The sequence below is a fragment of the Pezoporus flaviventris genome, unplaced genomic scaffold (assembly GCF_033815535.1).
Source record: "Pezoporus flaviventris isolate CSIRO_AGI_PZ_B2104156 unplaced genomic scaffold, CSIRO_AGI_Pfla_v1 ptg000006l, whole genome shotgun sequence".
In the NCBI taxonomy this organism is placed as follows: domain Eukaryota; kingdom Metazoa; phylum Chordata; class Aves; order Psittaciformes; family Psittacidae; genus Pezoporus; species Pezoporus flaviventris.
The window spans coordinates 13196457-13221565 of record NW_026892554.1 but is presented as its reverse complement, the minus strand read 5'-3'; the positions used below and the strand labels follow the sequence as shown (position 1 = coordinate 13221565).

Genomic DNA, 25109 nt, shown 5'->3' with positions numbered 1-25109 from the left:
GTCTGCAGACTTGGAGGGGTGGAGGGGTGGCTAAGAGCAGTATCTGACAAATGCCTGTGATGCCTACTTGTTGAGGGCATAAATTCTGTGTTAGCAGAAAGTGAATTTTGGTATGTTGGGTTGATGTTCTTTTCCTGTGCGGTTTTTGTAAAGACACAAGTATCAATGCATGGTTTGTTTGCATGACGGATCTGAATATTTATTTGCAATGTAGTCCCAGTAAGATGTCCCATTTACTCACTCTTTTTTGTTACAGTTTTTAGTTGAGCTTTTAATTTTGATAAAGTTGGACTTGGGAGTAAGGGGGAAGAGCACAGATGCATCAAGAAGAGCTTTAATAAATATTCCAGTGATGTGGAGTAAGAGTTTCCTACCAGTAGGGACTGAGCAGGGACAAAGTTGTCAAAATCAGTATGCACTGGGAATGCGCTGTCAGGTCAAAGGAATTGATATCAACACTCATGCTACTCAAAATACTCTGCTGTATAATTGTTTAAAAATGAGTCTTCAGGCATATTTCCTATGCAAGGTTTCCCACTTCAGTTGCCTTTTAATAAAAAATATGGCTTTGTTTTGCTTTATTTTGAGAGGGAAACAGCTTCTTCCTTTTGAAGCACTTGCTGTTTGAACAGGCAGAGAAGTTTTGTTTCCTGTGGAGAAGCAACAAGAAACAAAGTATCTGAAGGACTAGAATTGGAGGAGTGGCCTGAGTAAAGGCTGCTACCATAACCACGCTAGTAGCACTGCTCACAGTGTAGCTGCTTATGCCACGCTAACGCAGGCAAGGTGTGGAAGACCCTTTATTAGAAGTGTGCATGCTGTTAAAAAGTGAACAAATAAAACCAAGTAACTGGTTTATGAAGCTGAAACAGGAGGAATAGTTCATAAAACTAGAAAAAATTGAAGGTAAAGATCAGGAGATCAATGTAGAGCCAGTAGGGTAAACATCTGCCTCATCTTGCATAGTGATTAAGTTCACTGTAACTGGCTGTTATTGTACTGACTTTGATAGTCTTACTGGACAAACAAGTCTCTACGAGAAAGTATTTTGGATCCACTAGAGAAAAAGGTTAAGGGACGATGCTTGATATGCATTGTATGTTTTTTCATCCCGTCTTCATGTTGAGGCTATGTAATGGCCTTTCCTAAATGTTTTAGGACACTTTTTATAAGCTGGCCATATTCATCCTCAGTCAAACTTCTTGTATGAAATTTTGAACAGCTTTATGATATACACTGATTTTGTTTTGTTTTAAAATGGTAGCAGAACTGTTAGTATCTGATGCTACTTTTCTAGATGTGCTGTAGCCAAGATGTAGTCTTTCTCACTCAAGAAGTCTGAGTTTAAACATAAAGGAAAACTATACATAATTATTAAGACTGTGAGTAGTATATCTTATGAGCTCTTTGACATGCATTGCAAGCATCAAGAGCTGACCTCAGCTTTGTTCTGAGGAAGTAAGCATCTGAGGAGGGAGAAGGGAATAGGGCTGCCTGCATGAGTGTTTTCTCATTTTATACTTTTCACATTGATACCTCAGTCCAAAATGATTGTTTTGAGCAAGGGATACATTGCTAGGAGCGTGATTTTTGTTTTTACCTTGTCTCTGCAGCTAGGCTGTGTAAACATAAGGTGTTATGAAGTCACGCTGTGCTTCTTAGAGGTCATGTGCGCGCTTTGCTTTTCTCACTCAAGACAGGGCTGGAATTGAACTAGGGTGTTTTTCTGAACTAGCTCGTCATTAGACATGCTGTGCTTTGGCATGGCCTTCCAAAGGCTGGAGTTGGGCTTTTTTTTATAACAGGGGTGATGCCAATTATGTCTACTGGCAAGTGCCTCTGAATTCGTGCACAGCTGACTTGATACCAAGATGAACCACACTTGGCTGTGATTTCCTGCTTTGTGAAATGTGTAGGACTGCTTATTCCTAAAGTTTTTGTTGGAATAAAATCCATTCTTCTTAAAATCCTCTCTTTTTATTTTAATAAATGTTACCCTGTTTGTGGTAGAAGGTGGGGTGCAATAGTCCGTTAAATTCAGTCTTGCTTGTTTCTTCTAATTTTGCAGTGTTAAAACTGCAAGGGTAATAGTAGTATTCTGAGTGCAGCTCCTTTATGATGATGGAATATGCAGCTGAGGAAAAAGTCCTATGAATATCTCTGTGTTGCTGTACATACTGTACATCTCATATTCAGTCATGCTACCAGTGTCCTTTTATATGTATCTTGTGCCTCTGAGAGTTTGTGGAAGAGTATGAGATCAGACTGTGACAAATGAATAACGTGTTTCAAGGTGTTTTTTTTTTTTATTTGTGGCATTTCTAATATTATAGTTTCTAAGTTTAGCATTCTGCTAGGCCAGATGCATTCATTTCTGGGGTGTTCTTCTACAAGCCGGCACAGAGCTCATCTCTGCATACCTACAGCTGGCTTAGGACTTTAAGCTTAAAAGCTGTGGTGTCAACATGCTGTCCTGCTTTTACTGTACTTGAAGACTGTCAGATGTAAAAAGGATCTTAGTGGTTGCGCCCTAGTGTCCCAGTGTGGGGAGGCTGTTCAGGAGCACTGTGGTGGATATGCCTGTCATCCAGAGGCAGCTGCTCATCACTAAAACATTGTCAGTTGGCCTGTGAAAACAGCTGGTGGCTCCTGAATGCTGTCTGTGTCGGCCCCTGTGGGAATTGACTTGGGGTTGTTGCTTCTGCCTCTTGTTAGCAAAACTTTTAAACATAGTGTGTTTACCAACACGCTAAATATTCTTCTTACCCCTCCCATAGATGCTGAATAACTGTTCCATAGAAAATCATCTGAGTACTTTTTTCAAAGGCTGGGTGGTTGATTGATTATGAAAACTTGAAATTGCTTTTTCAGACAACTGTGTAAACTTCTGGTGTTTTTGTAGAAGTAAATGTTCCATGAAAGAAAAATACTTGGAAAGCAAACTGAGATAAAATACACAGGAAGCTTGAATGTCAGTGACTAATGAAATGGTATGCTTCGTGTCTAACTTTCTGTAAGCCACTATCTGTATCTACAATCTTTAAATGGGCCAGCTACTAAAGGGTATCCAGCCTTCCTCAGAGAAAATGTCTGCTTAAAGATCTTGTATAGGCCACGGCTTTGCGCAGCCGCAGCTAAATGATACTGCTTTCTAAAATGTGAGTGGGGAAAAGGTATTGTTCCGTGAACATGTTCTCCATGCTCTTCAATGGGTTAGTGAGTACTACTGGATTTTGAATGTGGTTGTGAAGTCTAGTTTGATCTGGACTTACAGTTTCATGGCATCTAATTACAGAACAGGAGTTGTGGTCCTGTTTTGTAACGTGGTTAGGCTGACAGTACTTTTTCTTTTTTTTTTTTTTTGTGCTGATCATGTTAATATGGTGCATGTCATCTGATTTAAGTTCTTTTAAATAGGGAGAAACTGGATGAAATTAATGCAGACAATATGTTGCTTAGACTTCGCCTCGAATAATACATGCTGTTTTGGGACTGTTCTCTTGAAACTTCATAAATTAGTCCCCAGGATCGAGGAGGGAGTTGTAAAGAACGCTGAAGTAAGGAGCTCATCGGGGGGGTTAAGAGCTGCGGTGATGCAGGGAGAGCCAGTGACGGTTTCCGTGGGGTCAGAGGGATGGGGCCGAGCCGTGTCAGAGGCGCTGTGGAAGCGGCTCCTGGGGCTGGCGGCAGGACGGGCCTTCGCCTTTTCCACTGCAGCAGCCGCGGGTGTCCGTCCCCCGGCTACGCGCCCCTCTGTGTGAGCACTCGGCGCGTGGGGCCGGGCTTTCGGCGGCGCTCGAGGGGGAGCTGGACGGTGCCGGTGTTTGCCCTCCCACGAGTGTCGGCAGCTCCGCGGCAGGGCACGCGTGGCGATAGCGCCCGCCCTTGTGGACGGCAGCGCCTCAGCACCCGTGTCGGCGGCTCCCGCTGCCGTGGGTCAGTGCCCGGTCCCGCCTCCCCGCTCACCTGCCGGCGGGGCGGTGCAACCGGTGGGGCGGGCCCCGGCCGTCCCGCCCCGGGGGCGGCCGCTCTCCCGGCGGGGCCAATGGGCGCGGGCCCTGTTGCTATGCGCGGCCCTACTCTGCCTCCTTTGTGGAAATGCCGTGGGCACCCACCCGTGGCGCGCCGGCGGGGCTCGCTGCGGGAGCGCCGGGCCGCGCGGAGAAGGTGTGTACCGGCGGGGAACCGGGCCCGCCGCGCCCGCTCACCCGCGCTTGGCCTGGGGCGGGCCACGGCGCCCGTTCGCCTGCACTTGGGGTGTCCTCGGATCCGGTGGCGGAGCAAGGGGTTGAACCGGGCGGTTCGGGGGCGAGGGGCAGCGGGACGGGGGTGCCGGGGGGGGGAGGGGGGTGGACAGGCGTCCCTGGCTTGAAATCAGCTCAGGCTGCGGAACCGTGAGGGCGATCGGCGGTGTATGTCGGTGTTTTGCTGCGGGAGGTGATTTAAAGTCCGTCTGTGCTGAAGTTTGCCCCTCCGGCACCGTGCGGGAGCGCGCTGTGCTTGGGCTGTACATAGTTCCTTTAGAAAAAACAAACAGTTTCACCATATGTTCTCTCTTTCGTTCCGATTACTGAGCATAGGAAAGGCTGGGGCTTGTGAGATCTCTTTTTAACAACTTCCTTTAAAGGAAAGTAATGGACAACCTGAAAATTAATTCTGTTTATTCATTACATTGTTAGGGCAAAAGTATTAAGTAACCTGGAACAGGAAGGTGATATTTTTAAGCCTTAAAATTGAGACATGTCGTTAAAGTCAAATCTGCAAACGGTTGTCACTGTAGCCATATGCAACTGCTTGACTCTTCATTGTTACGGAGGAGAAAACTTTCTCCCCTTCCAAAACCACCCTGAAGCTTAACTGAGTTTCTTCTGTGCCTTGTTATGTAGGTCAAGTTTCTCTCTCTTTTTTTCTCTTTTCCTCCAGCAGGAGGAAACTATTACAGTATTTTGATTTCTGCTGGAAACAATGCATGAAAGCACTATCAGCCTTTTGCCACTGCTTGTTTGTCTTGGGCCAAATGAAGCTGATGCAAGTATATCAGCTTTGGGGGCAACTAAAAATATGTATGTTTAATTAGCAGCTTACTGGTTGCTTAACTGTAGGCTGTGTTTAAAGCTAATTAAATAGCATATGAGCTCAATGCTGAATTGAGGATTATCCATTTCTTTTTATGCCAACCTGTTCTCTAAAAATGCAGATGTTGTTCCAGCCAAGTACTTGCATGTCTTTTCATCCTGGGTTTGAAGCTTGTTCTTCCTCCGAAAGGTACCAGAGCTCTAGCTTCAGTGAGATGGCTGCTATTAAACATTCACCTCCCGATATGGGAGGAACAATTCCACTAGTGTACTCTTGTGGTTTGTGTGGGAATATTAGTTTTGACCCAATGAAACATCGCTTTATAAAGTAGTGAGGAATTTTTGAGAGAACAATGTGAAATTTCATAATTGCATAAATTGAATTTTAAATGTGTTAATTTCATGTCTGCCAGTTTGCTATGTAGAAAATTACCATATATTAGCAGAGAGGAAGGCAAACTAGATTCTTGGCTGGAATTCTGTTAAGCCTTTCAATTTTGACCCTCTGTAACATTTTATTTTTTTGAGTACCAGAGCTTAATTAAAGCTTAATAACATGGTGTACAATGTGGAAACTTGTAAATAGCTGAATTGTGCTGTATGACACAGTTAAATTCTAAAATTATCCAAAATGTTTGTTCTATGCATACAAAATTCCATAGTAGGCTCTGGTGTCCATTTTAAATTGAGCAGGCTTTTACACAGCGTGAGAATTGTAATGTCCTCATTTGTCCTCCTGAATAAAGTTTAAATACAATTTTATGCTCCTGGCTGTTCTCCCAGAAGTTTTTTAAATGAGAAGCATATATTGTCTCTTTTGTAACTTTTTTACTTTTGCAGGTTACTGTTTAACCACTTAAGGGCAGGCCTTGTAGGTGAAGGTTAATAGCATTGGAAAAACTACCTGAGGAGCTTCATGCTGCTCCACCATCATAAATGTCATCTCGGTTCTTTCAGAGCTCCTTGCCTTTCTGATGAAGAAGCCTTTGGTCTGATAGCCTTATTCCTTTCCCTCCACCTCACCCTCTAAATAATCTGGACTGCAGGTATGGAAACAAACCTGAAGCCAGAGGCAGCCTCACTAGCTAGGAGGAGGATTTTGGGTGGTCAAACATGTTCTGACAAAGTTCCACAAGATAAATTACCCACCACTTAGATGACGATGTTGTAACATCAAAGTTTTGAGAGATGAAGTAGGAAAGCAGAAGATGAATACAGAAAGAAAATGCAGTTGAAGAGGTCAGATGTCATGAAAATAGGTTGCTCTGGGTTTTTTGATTTGTCTTTTTCTCTATTTCAGGTAAAATAATGGGATTCTTAATCTACCTTCCTCACCTGGGGACATTGTGTGCCTTTTTTAAACACCCTAATAGCTAGTTCTGTTCTAGCAGCAGTACTGGAGAAGTTTTCAGCTTGTAGGTGTAATTTCTAACTGACATGATGTTGTAATAAAGATACGAGAGTATCAGCTCCTACTTAACCTGCATACTATATATCTAATGTTTGATGTGCTGTCCATTAAAATAAAAGTCTTAAATTCTTGAGTGTTTCTCTCTTCTCCTCGTGCATATTCTTTAAAAGCTCTGCTATTAACAGCGCATTTGCATTGTTTGGTTTGTTTCTCATTTCCTTGTTTTTCAATTATTCTGGGAAAATAAGAAAACTCTTCCCCAGTGTGACTATTTATCTTGGACTTAGGTATGCCACCAGTGTTCACAGAGCTTCTTGGAGTTGAACCAAGTCTCTGGAGTTGACATGATTTGATAGTCAGAAAGCTGCCCTGGGTGTAATTCACATGTGAACCTGAGTATCTGTGGTGGAGAATTTTTCTGAACATGCTGAAAGAAAACCCTTTTCAGATGCTTCAGTCTGTTCAGTTGCATTGTTCTTGTCAGAACCAGAAGTAATGAATTGGTCTGGGTTCTTGTTTCGATACAGTAGCACACTGGTCTCTAAACCATTGCATTGTATCAGATCTATCCTATACATGTGTGGTTGTATCTACCAAATCTCTCATCTTCATAGAATCTGAGAATGCGTGTTAGCCAGTGCTGTCTGTTCACTGGGTCTTGCGCTGAGAATGCTGGTGTGTTTGCCAGGCTGTTGGTGGTCTTGTCATTTGAATGAAAGACTAGTCTGGAAAATCCTGTCTTGTTATTTGGATGAGTGAATTAGTTTTCTGATGCTCTGCAACTCTCTCTTCCCACATAAATGCTTTTCGAATTTTTCATCCACTTTCAAAGTTCAGAGGATCTGATCATTACTGGCTGTATGTGTGAGCAGAGTGGTCTTAGCTTATGTGATACCATGTTTAAGTTGTTAAATGACTGAAACAAGGGCTTCCTGCTGAAGGCCTCTTACTTGCTCCTAATAGCACTGATCTTTTTTGTGAAGTAGGTTTAGGAACAGTAAAAGAAACAGACATGTTGTTCCCCTTTTGTGATTGAGTAGCCTTCTGCTTTCTTCTGAGAGCATGATGGATGAGAAGTAGGAAGGCTGGCCTGCTTTCCTGGGACTAGATTCAGAAAGAGTCAGTATTTTGCTTTAGGTCATAGAGATCTGAATGTAGATAGTGACGATTTTTAACTCCAAAATTCTAAGCTTGGAAATGTGAGAATGAAGTTTTTTGTTTCCTTAATGTGTACAGCTAGTAGACAAATTTATTTCGGATCCTCTTGGAGTATAAAAGGTAGTATTTCCTTGCTAGTAACCCATCGTTGAGTCTATGCTATTCAGACTCTGAAATAAAATGACAAAACTGTTTTCTTCTGCAATATTGAGAAGGTGGAATGTAGAAGATGAAGGGATACTTTGGAACTTGGGAATATAACACACAGTGGAATACGTTTAAATGGGAGGCATGTAGCCTGTCTTGGAGTTCAGCCACATCATCTACTGCCTGAAATTCTTTTCAAATTGATGTCTCTAACAATAAAGCTGGTGCTTCCAGAGGTTGGTGTCTGTATAAGTGTATGCTTTTTCCTTGGTGAGAAAGGAGAATACTGACCAAATTTAAGTAATGGTGGTCATCCTACCTGAAAGACAACTGAGCCCTCAGATGAATTTCCACATTAGATAGGATATTTACAAAAGGGCTGAAGGTGGGGAGATAGATTCTGCAAACTTAAATAGCAAGCACCAGTGCTAACAATCAAGACTGTTGTTAAATAGTTAATAACAGATGGCTGAACTTCTGATGCAAATGATCAGACAGAACAAGAGAAGTTCTCTGCATCCTGACCCAGTGACTCCTCACCGCTGCCATGGCAACTAACACTTCTCCCCCCCATTTTAGCAAAGTTTATGAAACTAAAGATAACTTGTTGGTTTTATGACTTTAAACTAAATTTTAAAAGGCAAAGCAGACCAGCTGGAGGAGAGAAAATGTAAACTAAGACAATGTGGATGTGAATTCCAAGAGGCCTAGTGTATTCTAGTTCCTATAAGGTTTTTATAAAAGATGTTTGAAACACTGTATACTTTAAAAGCCTGGCTGCTCAATCATTGGTTTAAATACAGAAGTTTATAATCTGAGCAGATCTCTCTTGATCCTTTTCATTTAACTTAAGGTGAAAATTGCCTACTGCAACTCGAATAGCATGGCAAGGGGGAAAATAAGGAGGAGGTAGGAAGCTCTATGTATTTGGCCTGAGCATGGTACACAGGAGCAAGGAAGATCCTGCAGCTTGTAGCGTGGATGTGGCCTTTCATCTGACTTGCACTTGCAGCCAGGTGTTTGTCCTCCTTGGTGGGAATAGGGGAATGTTGCTTTAGGACAGTGGAGGTCTGTAGCAGGTGCCACAGAAGGGGTTGAAGCTCTTTGCCACTGAACAGGGCAAACTTCTCTGCCCCTTTGGTTCAATTGACTGGGAGAGTATTTTGGGGAAATAACCAGCACAGCCCTACTTTGTCTGTGCTCTTTTTGCTAAGGTGCTTGCCTTTGGCTGCTGTGAGCAGGATGCTAGAAGGACCCTGACTGCTATCTTGCTTATTTTTATAGTAAAGTTACTCTACAGTTCTTGTACCTACTATAGTTAAATTCAAATCAGAAGGCTCAGTATCTCTTTTTAGGATAGGGCAGCTGAAGAAGTGTTTGTATAAAGTAAACTTCATAGCACTGAAACTGCTGGAGGGAAGTTCTTCTGAGGCAGGTTTTGATCTGGTCCCCTGGGAAAGCCTTGACCAAGACCTGTGTATATTTGTGAATGCAGGGTGCTTCTCATAAAGCACAAACTCTTGTAAGTCTGTTTCATCAATGCTGTTAGAACACATAGTTTTTTCAGCTCTTGCTGTTTCTGTGAGGGACATCTATGCCTGTGACTACGACAGTGGCTTCTTTACAGAATAAAGTCCTTCATGTAGATCTGTAGTAAGCCACTGTATTCTCAAATTGTATTTCCAGAGTGTATCATATTGCTGTGTTTGATTGTCTAGATGGATCAAGGAATTATTCAGCCTCCAGGTGTCTAACTCAGTCCTAATACTACTTTTAAAGAGAAGGGAAGCAAATTCCTGGAGTTCTTTCCTGGAGATTATAATCTGTTATCTGTGATACAAATTAAGAGGTACATTCAGGTATCATGGCTTGCTGGGTATTATACAAGCATGGAACAAAAGGCCGTCCTCACCTCAGACCTTATGCAAGTATCAAACATGAAATCGATGACTTCCAACAGAGGCCTGTAAGGAAACAAAGGGATAATACTGATGAGACAGATAAACTGTGCTCCCAGCGTACAGGCTAACAAGCCTTTATCAATGTAATGGAGAAGCTGGGAAACAGTCAGTTGCATCAAGTGTTCTTCCTGACTATAGGATAACACAGGGGGGAAGAAGTACAAGTGATTAATCAGAGGCTAATTGGAAGTTTATTGCAATAGTGAGTGGGGACAATAGGAATGGTGGTGAGCTGTGGAAGATCCTGAAAGTTGGGGTTTGGGTTTTGTATGTAAGTTATTTGCTTGTTATGAAAGATGGTATTTTGAGAGGCAAAAAAGAGAACAGGAAAATGTTTTGCTGTTAGACACTGACCAAACCTATCTTCCTCACAAAGCTGGATGCTGGTGAGGCATCGTCTCTTCTTTGTCCCTTTCACACTCATTTTCAGTGATGAATTCCATGAGAAATCCTGTGGGCACTGCTGGCACTTCCCCAGCAGGCAGATAAGGCACTGCCATCTGCCTTCCTGAGCCCTGATGGCATTCACGTGGGCTGCGCCCAGCCTAGAGGTCCCCACTGCAGGGCCTGTTTCCAGCTCTGTTGCAGCTCAGACTGTGAAGGATCTCTGAGGAAAATTGTAGGATTCCAGACAGTGTTTTTCCACAGTTGAGGAAAACCAACTCATGCCAAAAGCAATTCTCTAAATGCTGTTTCCTAGGGATCCAACCCAGTATTAAGGCTGTAGTGAACCCAATTTGCGTGCTCTTCTGGGGATAAAGAGGGTGGGTTGCTTGTTGTCTGGATTCCCATGCCAAATTCTGGTTCTTTCAAGATCAGCCACTAATTCAGATGGTAAGAATAAAATGTTCTGTGCTGAAAATCTCTCGGATATGTTTTTTATTAGCTCTTGAAGATAAGTGATTGCAAATACCAGCTGTTTATAGTAATAGCCAATGTAGTTATGTATTCCTAAATGTAAACTTGAAATCTTTTCGACTACACTTACTCCTTGTAATCTCTTAGGAAAAGATCCTCTTTCTCCAACAGAATTTTGTGTTGATGTCACTTGATAGTAATGAAATTTGTTCTATTGATTTTAACAGAAAATCTCTGGATAATCTTTTTGGTAACCGAGAGGGTTGACAAAACAAGTGTGGCTGTCAGGCCCCTGGGTTCTGTAATGGTTGGGGGAGGGAGGCTGGTTGGTTTTGGGGGTTGTTTGGTTTTTTGGTTGGTTGGGGTTTTTTTTTGTTGTTTTTGTGTGTGTGTTTTGGTTTTGTTTGTTTGTTGTTTGTTTTTCCCAATGCTCAACTTGAGTATTCACAATAATTTATTAAATCTATAAAAGCTGACAAGCAGGCAAATCCTGAATGTTCGCTGAACTATGCTAGTAGCTGGTGTGTAGCAGATAGTGACTTTTTGGCATTTCTGAACTGAAGGCAGCTTGGGGAAATTTTCTTCTGATTTAAGTTTCATTGCATATTTACTTTGGACATTAATACCTTTTCTGTTGGTCCCTAATTCAGCTCCCCCGCCCCCCGCTGTATATTTTGTTTGAATATATTTTTGGAAGTTATCAGGGAAGAGCTAAAGTTGGGGTTTATTTGTTTATCTGTCTTTGCTTATTTCAGTTGTTTTTGCACAAAACACAAAAGAGGCTGTGGAGGTCCTTGAGCTTTGACTGGATAAAAACTGTTGTTTTTCACATGCTGCTCATGTGTGCTATTTTTAGAGCAGTGTTTTGTTTTCCCTAATAATTTATTGCTCTGTATCTTGCCTCACGGGTCACCTGATTTTAGAGCATGCAGACGCAGAGGTTGGATCCTTCACTATTCTGTAAACTGCTAGTTTATCTTGAGGAGCAGGATGCTGCTGCTGCTGGTGAGATTGGTCTGGAAGTGGTCGTGGAGGGGTGAGCCCTGTCCCTTTGGTTCTCTGGAAAGTATGTTCTAAGAATACACAGTACAGGGTGTTACAAAACACACGTGCAACCAGTAAACTTGGAGCGGAGGCCAGGGATGGTGGGTGACTCGAGGTCAGTGCTGTGCCTGCTGGCCCTCACCGTGCCTGTCTTAGCTCTGTGCCAGCAACGGTGCAGTCATCCGTGAACTCACTTTTTCCCTTGAAGGGAGAATTGGTTTGAGCAGATATGAGTACACCGCTATTATTCTTGCTCTAGTAGTGGTAATTTCGGCACTTTGAATGTCTTGCATCTAGCATCGTCATGGACTTGTGTTCCATGAGGTGCTGGATGTTTCTGGTAGCCTTCAAAGCAGCAGCGCGGCCCTAGCAGGATGGCTGAATGAAGCGGAGAGGGAAAGCAGACACCTTTTGTAAGCAAGCAAGTATGTTGTTTGAAATGTCAGTGTTCAAGTGGGCCCAGGTTTTAGAAAGGTACTTTCCAAGATGTGTGTATGTGTGGAGGGAAAACATAACAAGGTCTGAGTGCTCTAGGGTTTCATTAGTCCGATTTTTAAAGTTCTATTATTGTTTTGTTTTTTAAATTTTAAAGTGAAATGTGAACTGTAACAAGATAAATGTCACTCAGTTAAATCTTGGCGATCCTTCAAATTGCTTGAAAACAGAGAGGAATGAAACTGCATCCATCAAGTTATTCAGCATTTGCACGGGTGAAATAAGTCTAGACATGTAAAATGGGTATTGTGATAGAAACAGAAGTTCATTACTGCCCAGGCAGTTGCAGATTTTTAATTCCTGTCCCATGAAGTCTTTCCAGCCTCGTGAAAAACAGCAGAAGTCGTGCAGACTTCTCTGGGATTTACAAATAAAGCAAGTTAACCTTCACCTATGTGGATCTTGGCTTAACTGAAACCGGGATATTGGCTGACCTGGGTAACAGTGGTGGCATTCTCAGGACTTTCATTCACATCATTATAATTCTTATAGGTTCCTCTAAGACCACACAACATTTGAAATTGAGTGTTGTGTGCCTTTGAGGGAGGGGGTTGCTTTTTGGCCGAGTGCAGGGCTTATCGTTGTGCTGGTGAGTTGCTGATAGCACCTCTGTTGCGCTTGTACCAAATATGTAATGCTGGTAATGAAACCACAACCTTCTGAAGGCGTGACACCGCGAGCTGATGCCCCTGAAGAGCTGACATACTGATCGTGCACGTGGGAGGCCTCAGTTGCTTTTTTAATTTCTTTAATAGAGTAGACTCCTTTCACCGAAAAGTAGGCTAGGTCATAGATGTTTTTTTTTTCCAGAACTTCTAAACTTCTGCCCACCCCTATCCCACAGCCTCCTCTGGCTTACTGTTGGTTTGGGGTTTTGCTACCACAGTAGGACTGAGACATTGCAGATAGTGATAGGTATCCTTAAGGAGATCTTCAACATACAAAAGCTTCTTAGTATTTACAGTCATGTGGTATCTTTCTGTACATTGAAAAAAGATCCTTTTCAAGGGATTAATAGGAGGGAGGATTTACCAGGGATGTCTGATTTGTACAAGTTTAAATTAGTTTGTTAATGTCCTGACATCAGAGTCTAAAGATCATGGCTATCGTAAAACCCATTCATTGGGCTTGTTGGCTCCTGGCTGTTGTGTGAAGATGAGAGTGTTTGGCTACTGGTTGTTGAAGGTTTTCAGGCTTTGTGGAAGGCTGAGTGCTTCTGTACTTACAAAACTTCACCTGCTTGGACAATGGTTCTGTGTTGAAGGCTGAGTACTTAGTGAAGGGTTTCCATAATGCGCATTCCTGTAAATCAACATGGTACTTTTTCCAGGAGGTTCCCTTGACTCCTGTGGCTGTAGCATCCCTGCTGATTCCACCCAAAAATGAGTCAGTGCTTTCACATTGCACTTTTCAAATCACTCTGGTTTATATTCAAGAAGTCTGAGTATGGGTTTGAAGCAAATAGCACATGATGTAACTGTTCTTTTTCTTGCAGTGATCTTAGGGAAGAAGAATACCAGTTTATGCATGGTGATCATAAACCACAGTGGAACCTATGTTCACACAGCATAGCTGGCTTTCCCCAGCAGGATTTTTGTATGCTCCCATTAGAGTTTTTCTCAGACCCTTAATGCCTTTTCCAAATCATTCACTCAGTGTGTCTGAGCTGAAGGCTACTTTACATTCCTCCTCAGCATAGAAGTGTTATTTTATCAGTGTTGAGAAGAAAATAAGTACAAGAACACTTTAAAGTGTATTGTCAAAGTTTCTAAGCACGATAAATACTTAAGGTGATGAGATAAAGCATGAAATACTAAGAGATTAACTCTTAGTAGGGGAATTTCAAAACCCATTGTTTTTTGGCAAGTGTAACCCTACATCACTGTGAATGCTGTTCCCAGAGATACTTGATTATATTGTGAAGATGATAAGCTACAGAGGAATAAACTGAGTAACACTTCAGCAAACATCTGATCACCACAAGACACAAACATGTCGCATTTTAAATAGAGGGCTGCTCTCTCTCTGACAGCTCTCATAAGCACTGAAATACCTACTGAAGTATTTTTTAAACAGTCCTGTGTTGTTTTTCAGGAACATCTGAGAGTGATTTATTATTACAAATTACGGCTTTCCATCTTTAAGCCAATCTCTGTATAAAATATTGCGGAAGTCTGCAAATAGTTGAATCTTTGTCAAGCTGGATTGTTAAACAAATTAGAAAGGAAACTTATGTTTGTTGTCATGAGTTGTTTTGTGTTTAAGGCCTCAAATAAAATTTCTGGCATGCATTTTTATTTATGCATTATAAAAATGCTATCACAGCTGGAATTCAATGTAGAGCTGCCGTCAACCTGTTTAATGGGAGGGATGTCTTGGCTTCCAAATGGAATTGGACTTCCCAGACCTCAATTGCTGCAAGTGTTGTGTGGAAGATAGTCCTTCAGAAGGAGATGAGGCTTAGCCAAATACATATGCTTTTTCATAGCTAATTCATGTCGGGCCTCCTTTGAAAAGAAAGCAACAGCTGTGGAGTCGCTGCAGGGTGGGATTTACAGCTATCATAAGGCTGAGTAAATTGATGAAAGCCTTCAGTTTGTATGTCTTCAGCCATGTAGTTGTGGCTAAGTTGGTTCTTGAATGAGTGAGTAACAGCAGTGAAGATGGTCATCATCTATCATAATCCTTATCTCCAAAATGTTCCCTTGGCTGGAGAAGCCTTGACGAAAGATGAAATGGTCATCATCAACATCAGTGAAGGAAGCTGTGAAGTGATAAAAAAAGGAAAATATTGACTATATCTAGAATTCTCATCTTGGGAAATCTGTATTTTAATACAAAAGTATTTAGTTGTTTTTCCACAAAACACCTTAGGAAGAAATTTTCACATGTTCTGTAAGCTTAAGTGCACTCTGTTTTCTGTTCTAGGGTGACACACGGCTCCTTCAGCTCCCCAAACCAAGCATGTTGGACGTGGTTTCACATTATGGTGGCAGTGACTATGAAGCTAGCGTAGGTCTGATCTCCACATTGCCCTTCCTCCTATGAACTAGGGTGGGATTTAAAACAGGAGCATTTCAGTAATTTGTTTTCAGTATAATTCAGCAAAATGTATGTCAGCATATTTGAGGGTGGTAAATCACTGTATTGATGGTGAGAGTGAAGACTAGATACAAATCTTTTATTCCCCTCCAATTACAGCTTAGTGTCTGTTCTATACTTAGTGCCACAGCTACGTACTTACTGAAGAGATGTTTTCTCCTAATGTTTTTTTTTTTTTTTTATGAATTAACATATACCTGAAAAAGAATAGTTTTGAATTGCAGAATTTAAAAACCTGACAAAGCAATAGGATTTCTAAGTGTTTTGGTTTGTTATGTTTTTTTTTTTGTTCAGGTAGGTTTAGGTTTATTGAGTCATGCAGTTTGTTCTAACATAAGCTAATTTAGGCAGAGCATGAGTTAAATCAAGGGAAAAATGTGAAAAGCTAGAGAAGAATGAATGGAAAACTCAGAAATTACTTAGTACGAGCTAATAGGCTTGTTTGTTTCATTATAACTTGATAGTTTTTTGTGTAGTCACATTTAATAAAATCACAATCTAGGAAACCATAATATAAAGGAAAACATAAATTGATATGTGCTTAAGTAAGGGCATTAGCTGAGACAAGTGTTCTTTGCTTTCTGTACCTGTCCAGTTATAGCATGTCAGTACAACTGGCGTCTTTTGCAACTTGTTTTGTAGACTAGGAAGTTTAGGGATCAGCAGAAATGTATGTTCTGTTCCTTCAACTTGCTTATACATAAAATGCTAAACATTGCAGCACTGATAATCTTACAGTTTTATACTGACAGTTCAGCACTTCTTTACCTATGTCAGAATAGAGTTGTATTTTAGAGATCTCTTGCAACTTTTGTTGAACTTAGGTTTGAAATGAGCCTTAAACTTCATATTTTCAGGTATTGCTTTCCATCTATGAAATACAGGTGACGAAATCATAATGACCTACTTCACAATTTGTGATTTCCATGTGGAGCAAGAAAGAATTCAGCTTACATAATTTGTTCTTCAGTATTCCTTTTCTTTGTCCAGTTAAGAGAAAATAAAACCAGTTTTCTTGATCCAAATGCAAATATTGGATCTAGAATTTGGTTTAATGCCAAAAAAATCAAAAGAAGCAGGTTAAACTGTTGTTGCTTAGATAAAAATAGAAACCTACAGTTGGAAGAAGAGAAGTGACTCAGTAAGCAGTATGGTGATGGCAAAATAGGATGTCAGCCAAAATGCAGGAAGCAAGATGGGAACACCCAGATCAGTTTAACAGTCTGCATTTTACACTCTCAAAGAGTGGTAGTTTCCGAGATGACTGCAGGAAATCTTAGCTTTAAATAAATATAACTGGATTTTACTTCTGTACTTATTAAGCTGCTTGAACCTGAGTAAGTTTTACTAAATGTGAAATGTATGGTTTTGGTTGTTTTTTTTTTTTAACCCAGCCCAATTTTAAGACCAGTCTCTTTTTGGTAACTTTATTTATGGTAAAGCTGCCTTGAGTTTAGCTTTGGATGCTGTGAGAGGCATCCAGCAGAAGTGTGTGGTAAGTAGGCAGTGATACACACGTACTAGGGAGTTACTGCGGCACTGCAGTCTGGAGTGGAGCTGATGGCACTGATTGGTACTGATTGATTTTTATTACTCTGGAGCTCTGAGCTAACTTCATCATCTGCCAAGTAGCTGTGTCTTGACTTTTAAAAATCCCCCCTTAGTGGTGTACATGGTTTTGTTTTTCTAATTATAAGCAGGTAAATTTCTTCCTCTTCTGCTATGCAAAACTAAGTAGATTCAGCAATTTTTTATAGCTTATACTCTATATTTTCTTTGAATAGCAGGTATGCATCAATCCTAATGTGAAATTCCTATGCTGCCATTTCCTGCCTACAGCTGAACTGCTTTTGATGATAATCAGGTAGTGGTTCAGTTTGGTACCCTGGAAAAAGTAAGGTGACAGCAAGAGTAAGATGAGGTATTGTGCTGCAGTCCTCATGTTTTCGTAATGGCTGGCCCTGACCTTGAAGATCGTGGTCCCTAAGAATCTAAGGAGTTAATGTGGGGGGAAAAAATGTCTGTGTAGGAGTATTTTAACGTAAGGTAACCAGTTCCTTGCATATGCTTCAATTTAAGTAAACTTAACCAATACTTTGTTTTCTGAAGCAAGTAGACCATCTCATGACTTTACGTCTTGATAGCTTAAGTTATACTTAATATAGCCTGGCTTTTGAAGCGTGTGACTTCAGATATAATTACAGGCTTGTAATATGCAGACGCAATATGACTGCTCATCATGAATTTGGGGGGGTTCAAGGCAACTTTCTTTTGAAGTGAAGCACAACATGGAATTAGTTAACCAAAGCACCCATAGGTGTTTCTAATTCCAGAAGAGAAGCTGTTAGTCAAATGTTTACATTGTGTTTCATTTCCTTTACAGTAGTGTCCTGAATCCCTGCTTTATTCTTAAAATATGGACCTATCTTTACCCCTACTTCTTGGAATAGTGAGCTAATGAAACTTATCCAGTTGACTGTTTTGGGGGAAGGGCCAGAGATCTTTTGCTGTACATTCGTAAATGCAGAGCGATGCCTTTGCTAGGAGGTGGTGGATTCTGAAAGCTGATAGTGCAGCCTGACTGTCCTGCCACAGGACTCTTAGACTGAAGCATCTCCTTACAGACAGCCTGTACTAAAAGCACAAAAAACCCTAAGTACTTAAGGAATATATTTAGTCTTTCAAAGAAAATTGTAACACGTGAAGGAAGCAGAGAGCCGAGGTAGCAACTGTGCCAAGGTGCCTGTTGGACAGCTGGGGTAGGTCAGGAGCAGGGCTTGTCAGCTGGGAATCCAACCAGAACACACCATGCGCTCTAGTCTACTGCTTTGCTTACTGGGTTTCAACTTTCTGAGAAGCGAGGTAGAAATCTGATTATTTTAAATTGGTGGCCTTCAAAATCCATGATGGATGCCCGAAGATTTTCCAGGAAGGTCTAGACTGTTACAGAGCATATTTAAAGTCAATTATTAGTTGTTTTGTGGGCCATCTAGGAAAATAGCCCTCCAAATCTGTGGAGGTCAGGACTAACGGATAGTTCAAGCTGAATAAATTCATCACTTTAGGAAAACAAGCTCTTCTGAAAAGAGGACAAGCTTGGTAGATGTTTGTGGTGTGCAGTGCAGTAGGAAAGGTGCTAGACAATAAAATAAGCATGGACTAAGGGAGATTGCAGTGGCACTGCCTGTTTGTGGCAGGAAGAAGGCACAGGGCTGTTTACCCTTTCACTGTCCCTGCACAGGATAGGGCATAGGACTGCAGATGGCCCCTGGAGCACAATGGGTTACATGGCGCCAAATGTCTTTGTTTCTTGTCTAAGCCTAGAAAATAGATTAAATGCTCTTCTAATATATGTATTTCAGGAAAACGTTTTCTGTAATGACTACAGAAAATGCTGTGATAGGAAAAGGAAGGGAGTTGGTCCACGTAAGTGTGACCTGCTTGGGAAAGGAGTCAGCTGGGTACAAGTGGATTAACTGAAGTTTTGAGAAAATCCTTGGGTGACAGTTAAGTGGATTTGTGACTCACTACTACCACATCCTAGCACTATTACCTAACTTCCACAGGTGTTTTAAGATGTCAGCCAGTTTAACTTTTTGGGTTTTTTTTTGAGTTCTTATTCTTTATTTCAGTGCTCCAGTGATGTGCACGTGTGTAGTGGGTGGGGGAGGACAAGGATTTGAAGACTGTCTTTATGACATCTCTGGGTAAATGGGCTTTTCTGCTTGTCCAGAGTGTGTATGAAATCAGCCTTAGTTGAGGTTGGTATGTGCAGGAGGCAAAGCAAGAAACAAGGATGTATCTTCAGGTTCCAGTTCTCCAGTACTGTGTGTTCTGGGGTATGTGCAGTAGCTTCAGTCTAAATTTGTGTTTGTCTTTTTCCCTCCTAGAGGAGTCTGACATCTGCTATCTCTTGTGACCACCTGGTCAATAAACTTCAGTTCCAATGTATCTGTTAAAGGGCTGTAGTGTCTTGTTACTTTAATTCCAACCTACTCAGTCAAGTAACTGGGTTTTCTTTGCTATTTTAAGGGGAATAAAACCCAGACACTGCTGGGATGCATATTTTATATTATTTACTTGCATGTCCCGTTGCTAGAGATGAAGCAGAAAAGTAATCATTTTTGTATAGTCAGATTATAGGATTGAGGTTTCTCTATGCACAATATATGATGTGTCTCTTAAACAGGGCTGATTCATACACAAAAGAGAATGGTTACAGCACACACACTGTAAGACTTTTTATAACTAAACACTGAGTTTGCTGTTTCTATAAATGTCTTTCCACCCTTGTCCTCAATTACATCAACTTGCATCATCTGTGTCTTTTGTATAGGAACAATTTACCAGGCTTTTCAATATTTATAGGGGTTTTTCCTTTATGAAAAGGGACTAAATGATAAATAAACCTAATGGAGCTAAAAAACATCAATATGCCCATGAACTTTGAAGAAAACCCATCAGTATCCCTTGCTATTTGTGCTTTTTTAGTCCATATCAAAAACTTAGTTTGTTACAATGCTGACATAAAGCATTGCCCCTGTCTTTATAATGCTGTTATGAAAACAGTAGCATTTCCTAGTTGAATACTTGCTGTTTACCATCTTTTAAGAAGATGAAAGTTTTATTTTGAAGCAATATCATGTTTTTGTGACTGCAGCCAATACATATTTGAATCTCAAGCGAGATGTGCCTCCTATGCTTAAGGCAAGAAACTAGTTGCTTCTGAAATAATGGGTCTGATACAGGAACAGAGGCAGCGTTTGCAAATTGAACTTAGAAGTAAGCTTTATCTCTTTACATAAAGTAGTATTGCATATGTATTCTGAAATAATCACTACTCATTTCAGATTTATTTACCTTGCTTTATTCACTAGATCTTGCTTATTTACTACATTCACTGGATCTTAGACATGCTTAGACCGTCTATGGCTTATGTCAGTTTGTGCTACATGTCTGTAAAGACACTGAGTGTTTTAGATATACAATATAAGCTTTGATATCAGATTTTTTTCATGTAAAAAGGGGGTGGGCTTTTTTACCTGCATCTAACCAGCTCAGCAGAAGCACTCAGGCCATAGGATTTATCTGTTAATTTCTGTCAAGTCCAGAAGCTTCTGATCAAATATGGATTTTTATCTTTTTTGTTTCTAAGAAAAGAGAGCGAAGTAATACAAGGTCTACAGCTTCACATAGTAAGCTGCTAATGTTAATTAAAGGGCTTGTCAGTTTTACTGTCCCTTGCTATTTAAAATCACTGAAGGTAAATTCTCAGATACCACATCTTACTGTGCATGTTTCTGTTACATACAGTAAGATCAAGTTTGAGATGGGATCTGTGTGCAAAAGCATGTGCAGATCTTGCTCAAGCTCTTTATTTTTTCTGTAAACCCATAGATGTTTTTACTTATTTTAACTAAACAGAATTCCTCTTACACATTTTCTCAAGGTTGAATTCCCCTTCTGTTTAGTCTGCTAAGCAGGAGGCAATTCTGGTTTAAGTTAGTATCATTCCTGCTGAACAATTTCTAGACTTTTTGAACTTCTATGTCAGAGTAGGAAAATTACTCTAGTAGTGATATTTCCAGCTGTGGCTTCCTTGACATTACCATGGCCTTGAACATACAAAGATGAGCACAAAGCTTGTGTTAGCAGAAAGATCATAGAATCATAGAATGATTTGGGTTGGAAAAAGCTTATCCAGTTCTAACCCCCTGCCATGGGCAGGGACACCTTCCACTATGGCAGGTTGCTCCAAGTGCCATCCAACCTGGCCTTGAACACTGCCAGGGGTGGGGCAGCCACAGCTTCTCTGGGCACCCTGTTCTAGATAAATAATGCTGCCATTATGGTTTTGGTCACCTAGAATACCAAATGCTTTTCAGAGCCCTTGCAAATCGCGTTTCCATATCCTCAAGAATGATTTGCCTACTGCTCATCAGGCTTTCAGCTGGAAAAAAAGAAGGAAAAAAAAAAAAGCAGGTGCCTAATTTTCGAAGTGACTCATAACACCACCAAAGTGTCTTGTCCTTTATTATTTACTATTCCTTTCATGCACCCTTTATTAGTCATTTTCTGCCATCCGTCAGATGAATAACCATTTTAACTCGTGCCAGATGATTTAATGCATTGTTCACGTGCCATGTGGGGTCTTCCAGGGTAATTCATCTGTTCTCTGGTTTTTCTTCTGCCTGAGGGCAGGCAATGGCCAGATGAATTGTCCTGGCAGCACCCTGTTCTTCCAGGGCCCATGGTCCCTTTCTGGTCAGGGTGCCCCCCAAGGTGGGGGGCAGACAGCTATGTCAGAAGAGCCCCTTCCCTGCTCCCCCATGGAGGATGGAGCCACAGGACCTGTGCTGTTTGTGGCAGTCCAGTGGCTAGCGTCTTCTCATAGATGTGTGCATGCAGGTGTGACATGTTTGGTGTGGGTCAGGAGTGCTGCACCACTGGCTGCGTATGGGCACACAGTGCAAAGAGGGGCCCAGTTATAGCCTGTCCCTGCTGCTGAAAGCAGCTGTGTAAGTGCATCCCTTTAAAAGGGTGGGGAGAAAGAGTCAGTGAAGATGAGGATGACTATGCAATGAATTTTGTTCCCTGGCAGTGGGCTGGCTTCTCTTATTTACTTCATGTAGATCCGTCAAAAAGGCTATAAGCCCTGGGGTCTGTGGAGTACAAGCCTGGGCTAGGCAAATATGTACATGCAAAAGCTAGTTTTACACACTTTACAATTTGCATATGCAGGTAATTGCACATTTAATTGCAGCTTTTGTTTCATGCATCTCTTCTTGTATGGATCTCTGAAGCCTGTCTTGCCATGTCTGCCAAACGCTCTGCTATGAAGGAACGAAGACAAAAGAGACTTTCTTTTCTTTCCAAGTGGAAAGGTGTTTTATGCAGGGTAATCAAAACGTGAATAGAAATTAACTCAGTTCCTGTGGCAGTTTTGTTGGATGACTTAGGACATTTAAGCTAAAATTGTAAAGATGTCATGTGCTTTTGTTCCCCTAAAGCATAAAGGTGAAGGACTGCTGGCAGCCTTGCCTCCACCTGCTTTTCTTTGCTGCTCTTAAAATAGACTCTGAAGTAGAAGTAGTTTAGGTTTTTCAGAAAAGAGATTTTCCTGAACCTCTTCAGTAACTAAATCATTTTGAAACATAAGTGTTTCTAAGCAGAGAAGGGAGTGACATGATCTGGTTGTACTCGAATCTGTTTGAATGATGTATGACATCTTCATGATGAGGGAGAAGGAGAAGGGTGGTCATACCATAAACAACACCATAAAATCAGGGAACATTCTCCCTCTGTGGGAATAGAGTGTGCCAGGGTAATTCATGAAGAGCAATGCCAGCTGCTGCTTTGTCTGCGGAGACTTGTTGAGTTTTAATTCTTTGCGCAAGTTTAGACTGACCATGGTACAAAACAATGAACACTCTGTATGTTCCTTGGGAACCTTTCCTGTGTGTTAATGGTAACTGAAAATGGACCTCTCAAGTAAGCCTTGCTCTCAGCAGGAGGGAATCACAGTAAAAACTTCAAGAACATTGTGTCCCACTTTTTCTAATAGAAGTAAATATTTTTTTTCCTTATTCAATCTTTAATGTATTTTATGATGTACTGTGATTTCTCTTTCTATCCCATGATACTAACAATGCCAAGTCATATTGCCGTCAGACTTTCCCTACCAGAACCCAGGGAACTTTTTTCTTCTAGGGAGGCTGTGATCCAGCTGTGGTTCACAGCACAAACCATTGTTTCTCAGCACTGCTGACATCTGCTGCACTGACCAGTTACGATATGAATCGTTCTTCAGAGTATTTCTAATCTTGTCTGCTTGTAGCAACAATGTTATGGGACGAGGAAAATTGTTTTGTGGTGGTACAGTAACTTACAGGGAGTGCAGCCAGTGTGGTACAAAGATCCATTTCCCATAGCTCTCGTTTTAAATGTAAATTGAAACAAAACTGTGGGCTAAGCCAACAACTGAAAGCTTAGTATACAGCAGATGTCATTTCTTTGTCTTTTTGAACTGACAGATACTTTGGATGAATACTTTGAGTATGAAGCTGAGGAGTTCCTGGTCTCCTTGGCCTTGCTGATCACTGAAGGTCGAACACCCGAGTACTCGATCAAAGGCAGAACAGAGGGCTTTCATTGCCCGCCGGCACAATCAGGTCAGCTGCCAACAACTAAGCATGAATGCAGCGACAAACTTGCTCAGGTATGATGGTACTCGTTTCATTTTAAGTGTCATGGTGGGCATCCTTGCTACCCTGATCGAAGTCAGCTGAGAACCCCATGGTAGAGTCACAGTTTAGCACGAGTAACAATTGCTTTCTGTCAATCCCACATTTAAATGACTATGTAATTCAGTATCATACTAATAATAGAGCTGTCCTTAAAATGAGAGATCATTAAGCCTTTTATCCTTGAACATGAAATTCTGCATGACTACTTCAATGCAGTACATTTTCGAGTCTTTATTATGCAAATGGTGAGTGCTATTCTTAGCATTCTTGGTCTGTTTGGTTTTGATGGTTTTTTTGTTTCGTTTTGTTTTTTTTTTTTTTTGAGAAAATATAGGCTGACTTGCCTAACTTCTTGCTTTTTCAGGTATTATTGAAAAGTTAGTGACCCAAAACCATGAACACAACAAATGTAGCTACTCTGTTGGGGAGTAAGGTTGGAGCACCCCATTTCAAGTAAAAGCTCCTAAGTACTGTGAGAATTTAAGCTATTATTCATGTAGAAGTTAGCCTGCTCCAAGACACAGAACTTATAAAGATACTTGAGTGTGTCCATCCAAGAGGATGACTTGTGGAGAGACAAGTACAAGGTAGCGAAGTACAGTTATTGGGGAAACGTGGTTTTATGTGCTCTTTTTAATATAATTGTCTACAGAAGTTGCTCAAATGGCAACCATAAAAGGATTTGTTAATAATTTTTCATTTAATAGCTCTGGAATCTTATCTCTGATTAGTAAAACCTGGTTTACAGAATTCCACCCTTAGCCTTTGCCAGTACTTTGGAACATGTTTTTAAAGTACAGTTAAATCTGGCTAATATTTTTATGGCTTGCATGCATTGACATTTCTTCTTTCCTTCAGTGTCGTCAAGCCAGGCGAACCAGATCTGAGGTTATGCTATTGTGGAAGAACAATATTCCAATCATGGTAGAAGTGATGCTGCTTCCAGACTGTTGCTATAGCGATGAAGGGCCCACCACTGAGGGGAATGATTTAAATGACCCTGCAATCAAACAAGATGCACTGCTATTAGAAAGGTGGATTTTGGAGCCAGTTCCTCGACAGTAAGTTGAATATGAGGATTAGCTGACAGTTGCAAGAATCTTGTCATATTAAAGGCCTTAAAGTTATGAGTGGTTTTGAACTGGTCCATAGCCATGAGGACTGCCCTAAGAAAACCACTATTTACCAATGAAATCTGAACATCTTTTAATCATAGTCATCTACTCATACGTTCTGCAGTGCGCACTCTGCAACACAGATTATGAAATGCTCCTAGCTGAAGATTTTTGTACATGACTTGTTATGTTAAATTGTATGAATTACTTTGTGGATAAAACCAAATCATGTTCTGTAATCTTCAATGTTTCATTGTTTTGTTTGTTTAGCTGTGTTTTATTGTCAGAATGAAGCTTTGAAAATGTTCTTGTTCTAATAGTGTACATTCTTGCCAGCATCCATGTGTTTCTTTTACTCCATTTTAGGAGTGGAGATCGATTTATTGAAGAGAAGACCCTTTTATTGGCTGTTCGCTCTTTTGTGTTCTTCTCTCAGCTAAGCGCGTGGCTGAGCGTTTCACATGGTGCTGTTCCCCGAAACATTCTGTACAGGTATG

General features: G+C 41.0%; 1 protein-coding gene across 5 annotated transcripts in view; it reads left to right on the top strand.

The window, feature by feature from the left end:
* ATOSA (atos homolog A) overlaps positions 1 to 25109 on the top strand; it is a 47540-nt gene that overhangs the window by 7928 nt on the left and 14503 nt on the right. The window contains exons 1-5 of one of the 5 annotated variants that reach the window (XM_061446973.1): positions 4122 to 4167; positions 15078 to 15165; positions 23285 to 23469; positions 24356 to 24558; positions 24979 to 25104. In XM_061446973.1, the coding sequence (XP_061302957.1) occupies positions 15114 to 15165; positions 23285 to 23469; positions 24356 to 24558; positions 24979 to 25104 (566 nt within the window). In that variant the 5' untranslated portion in view covers positions 4122 to 4167; positions 15078 to 15113. Of the gene's footprint in view, positions 1 to 4017; positions 4168 to 15077; positions 15166 to 23284; positions 23470 to 24355; positions 24559 to 24978; positions 25105 to 25109 lie in introns of those variants that run through there. The other 4 variants (XM_061446974.1, XM_061446976.1, XM_061446977.1 and 1 more) reach the window with 4 other exon arrangements.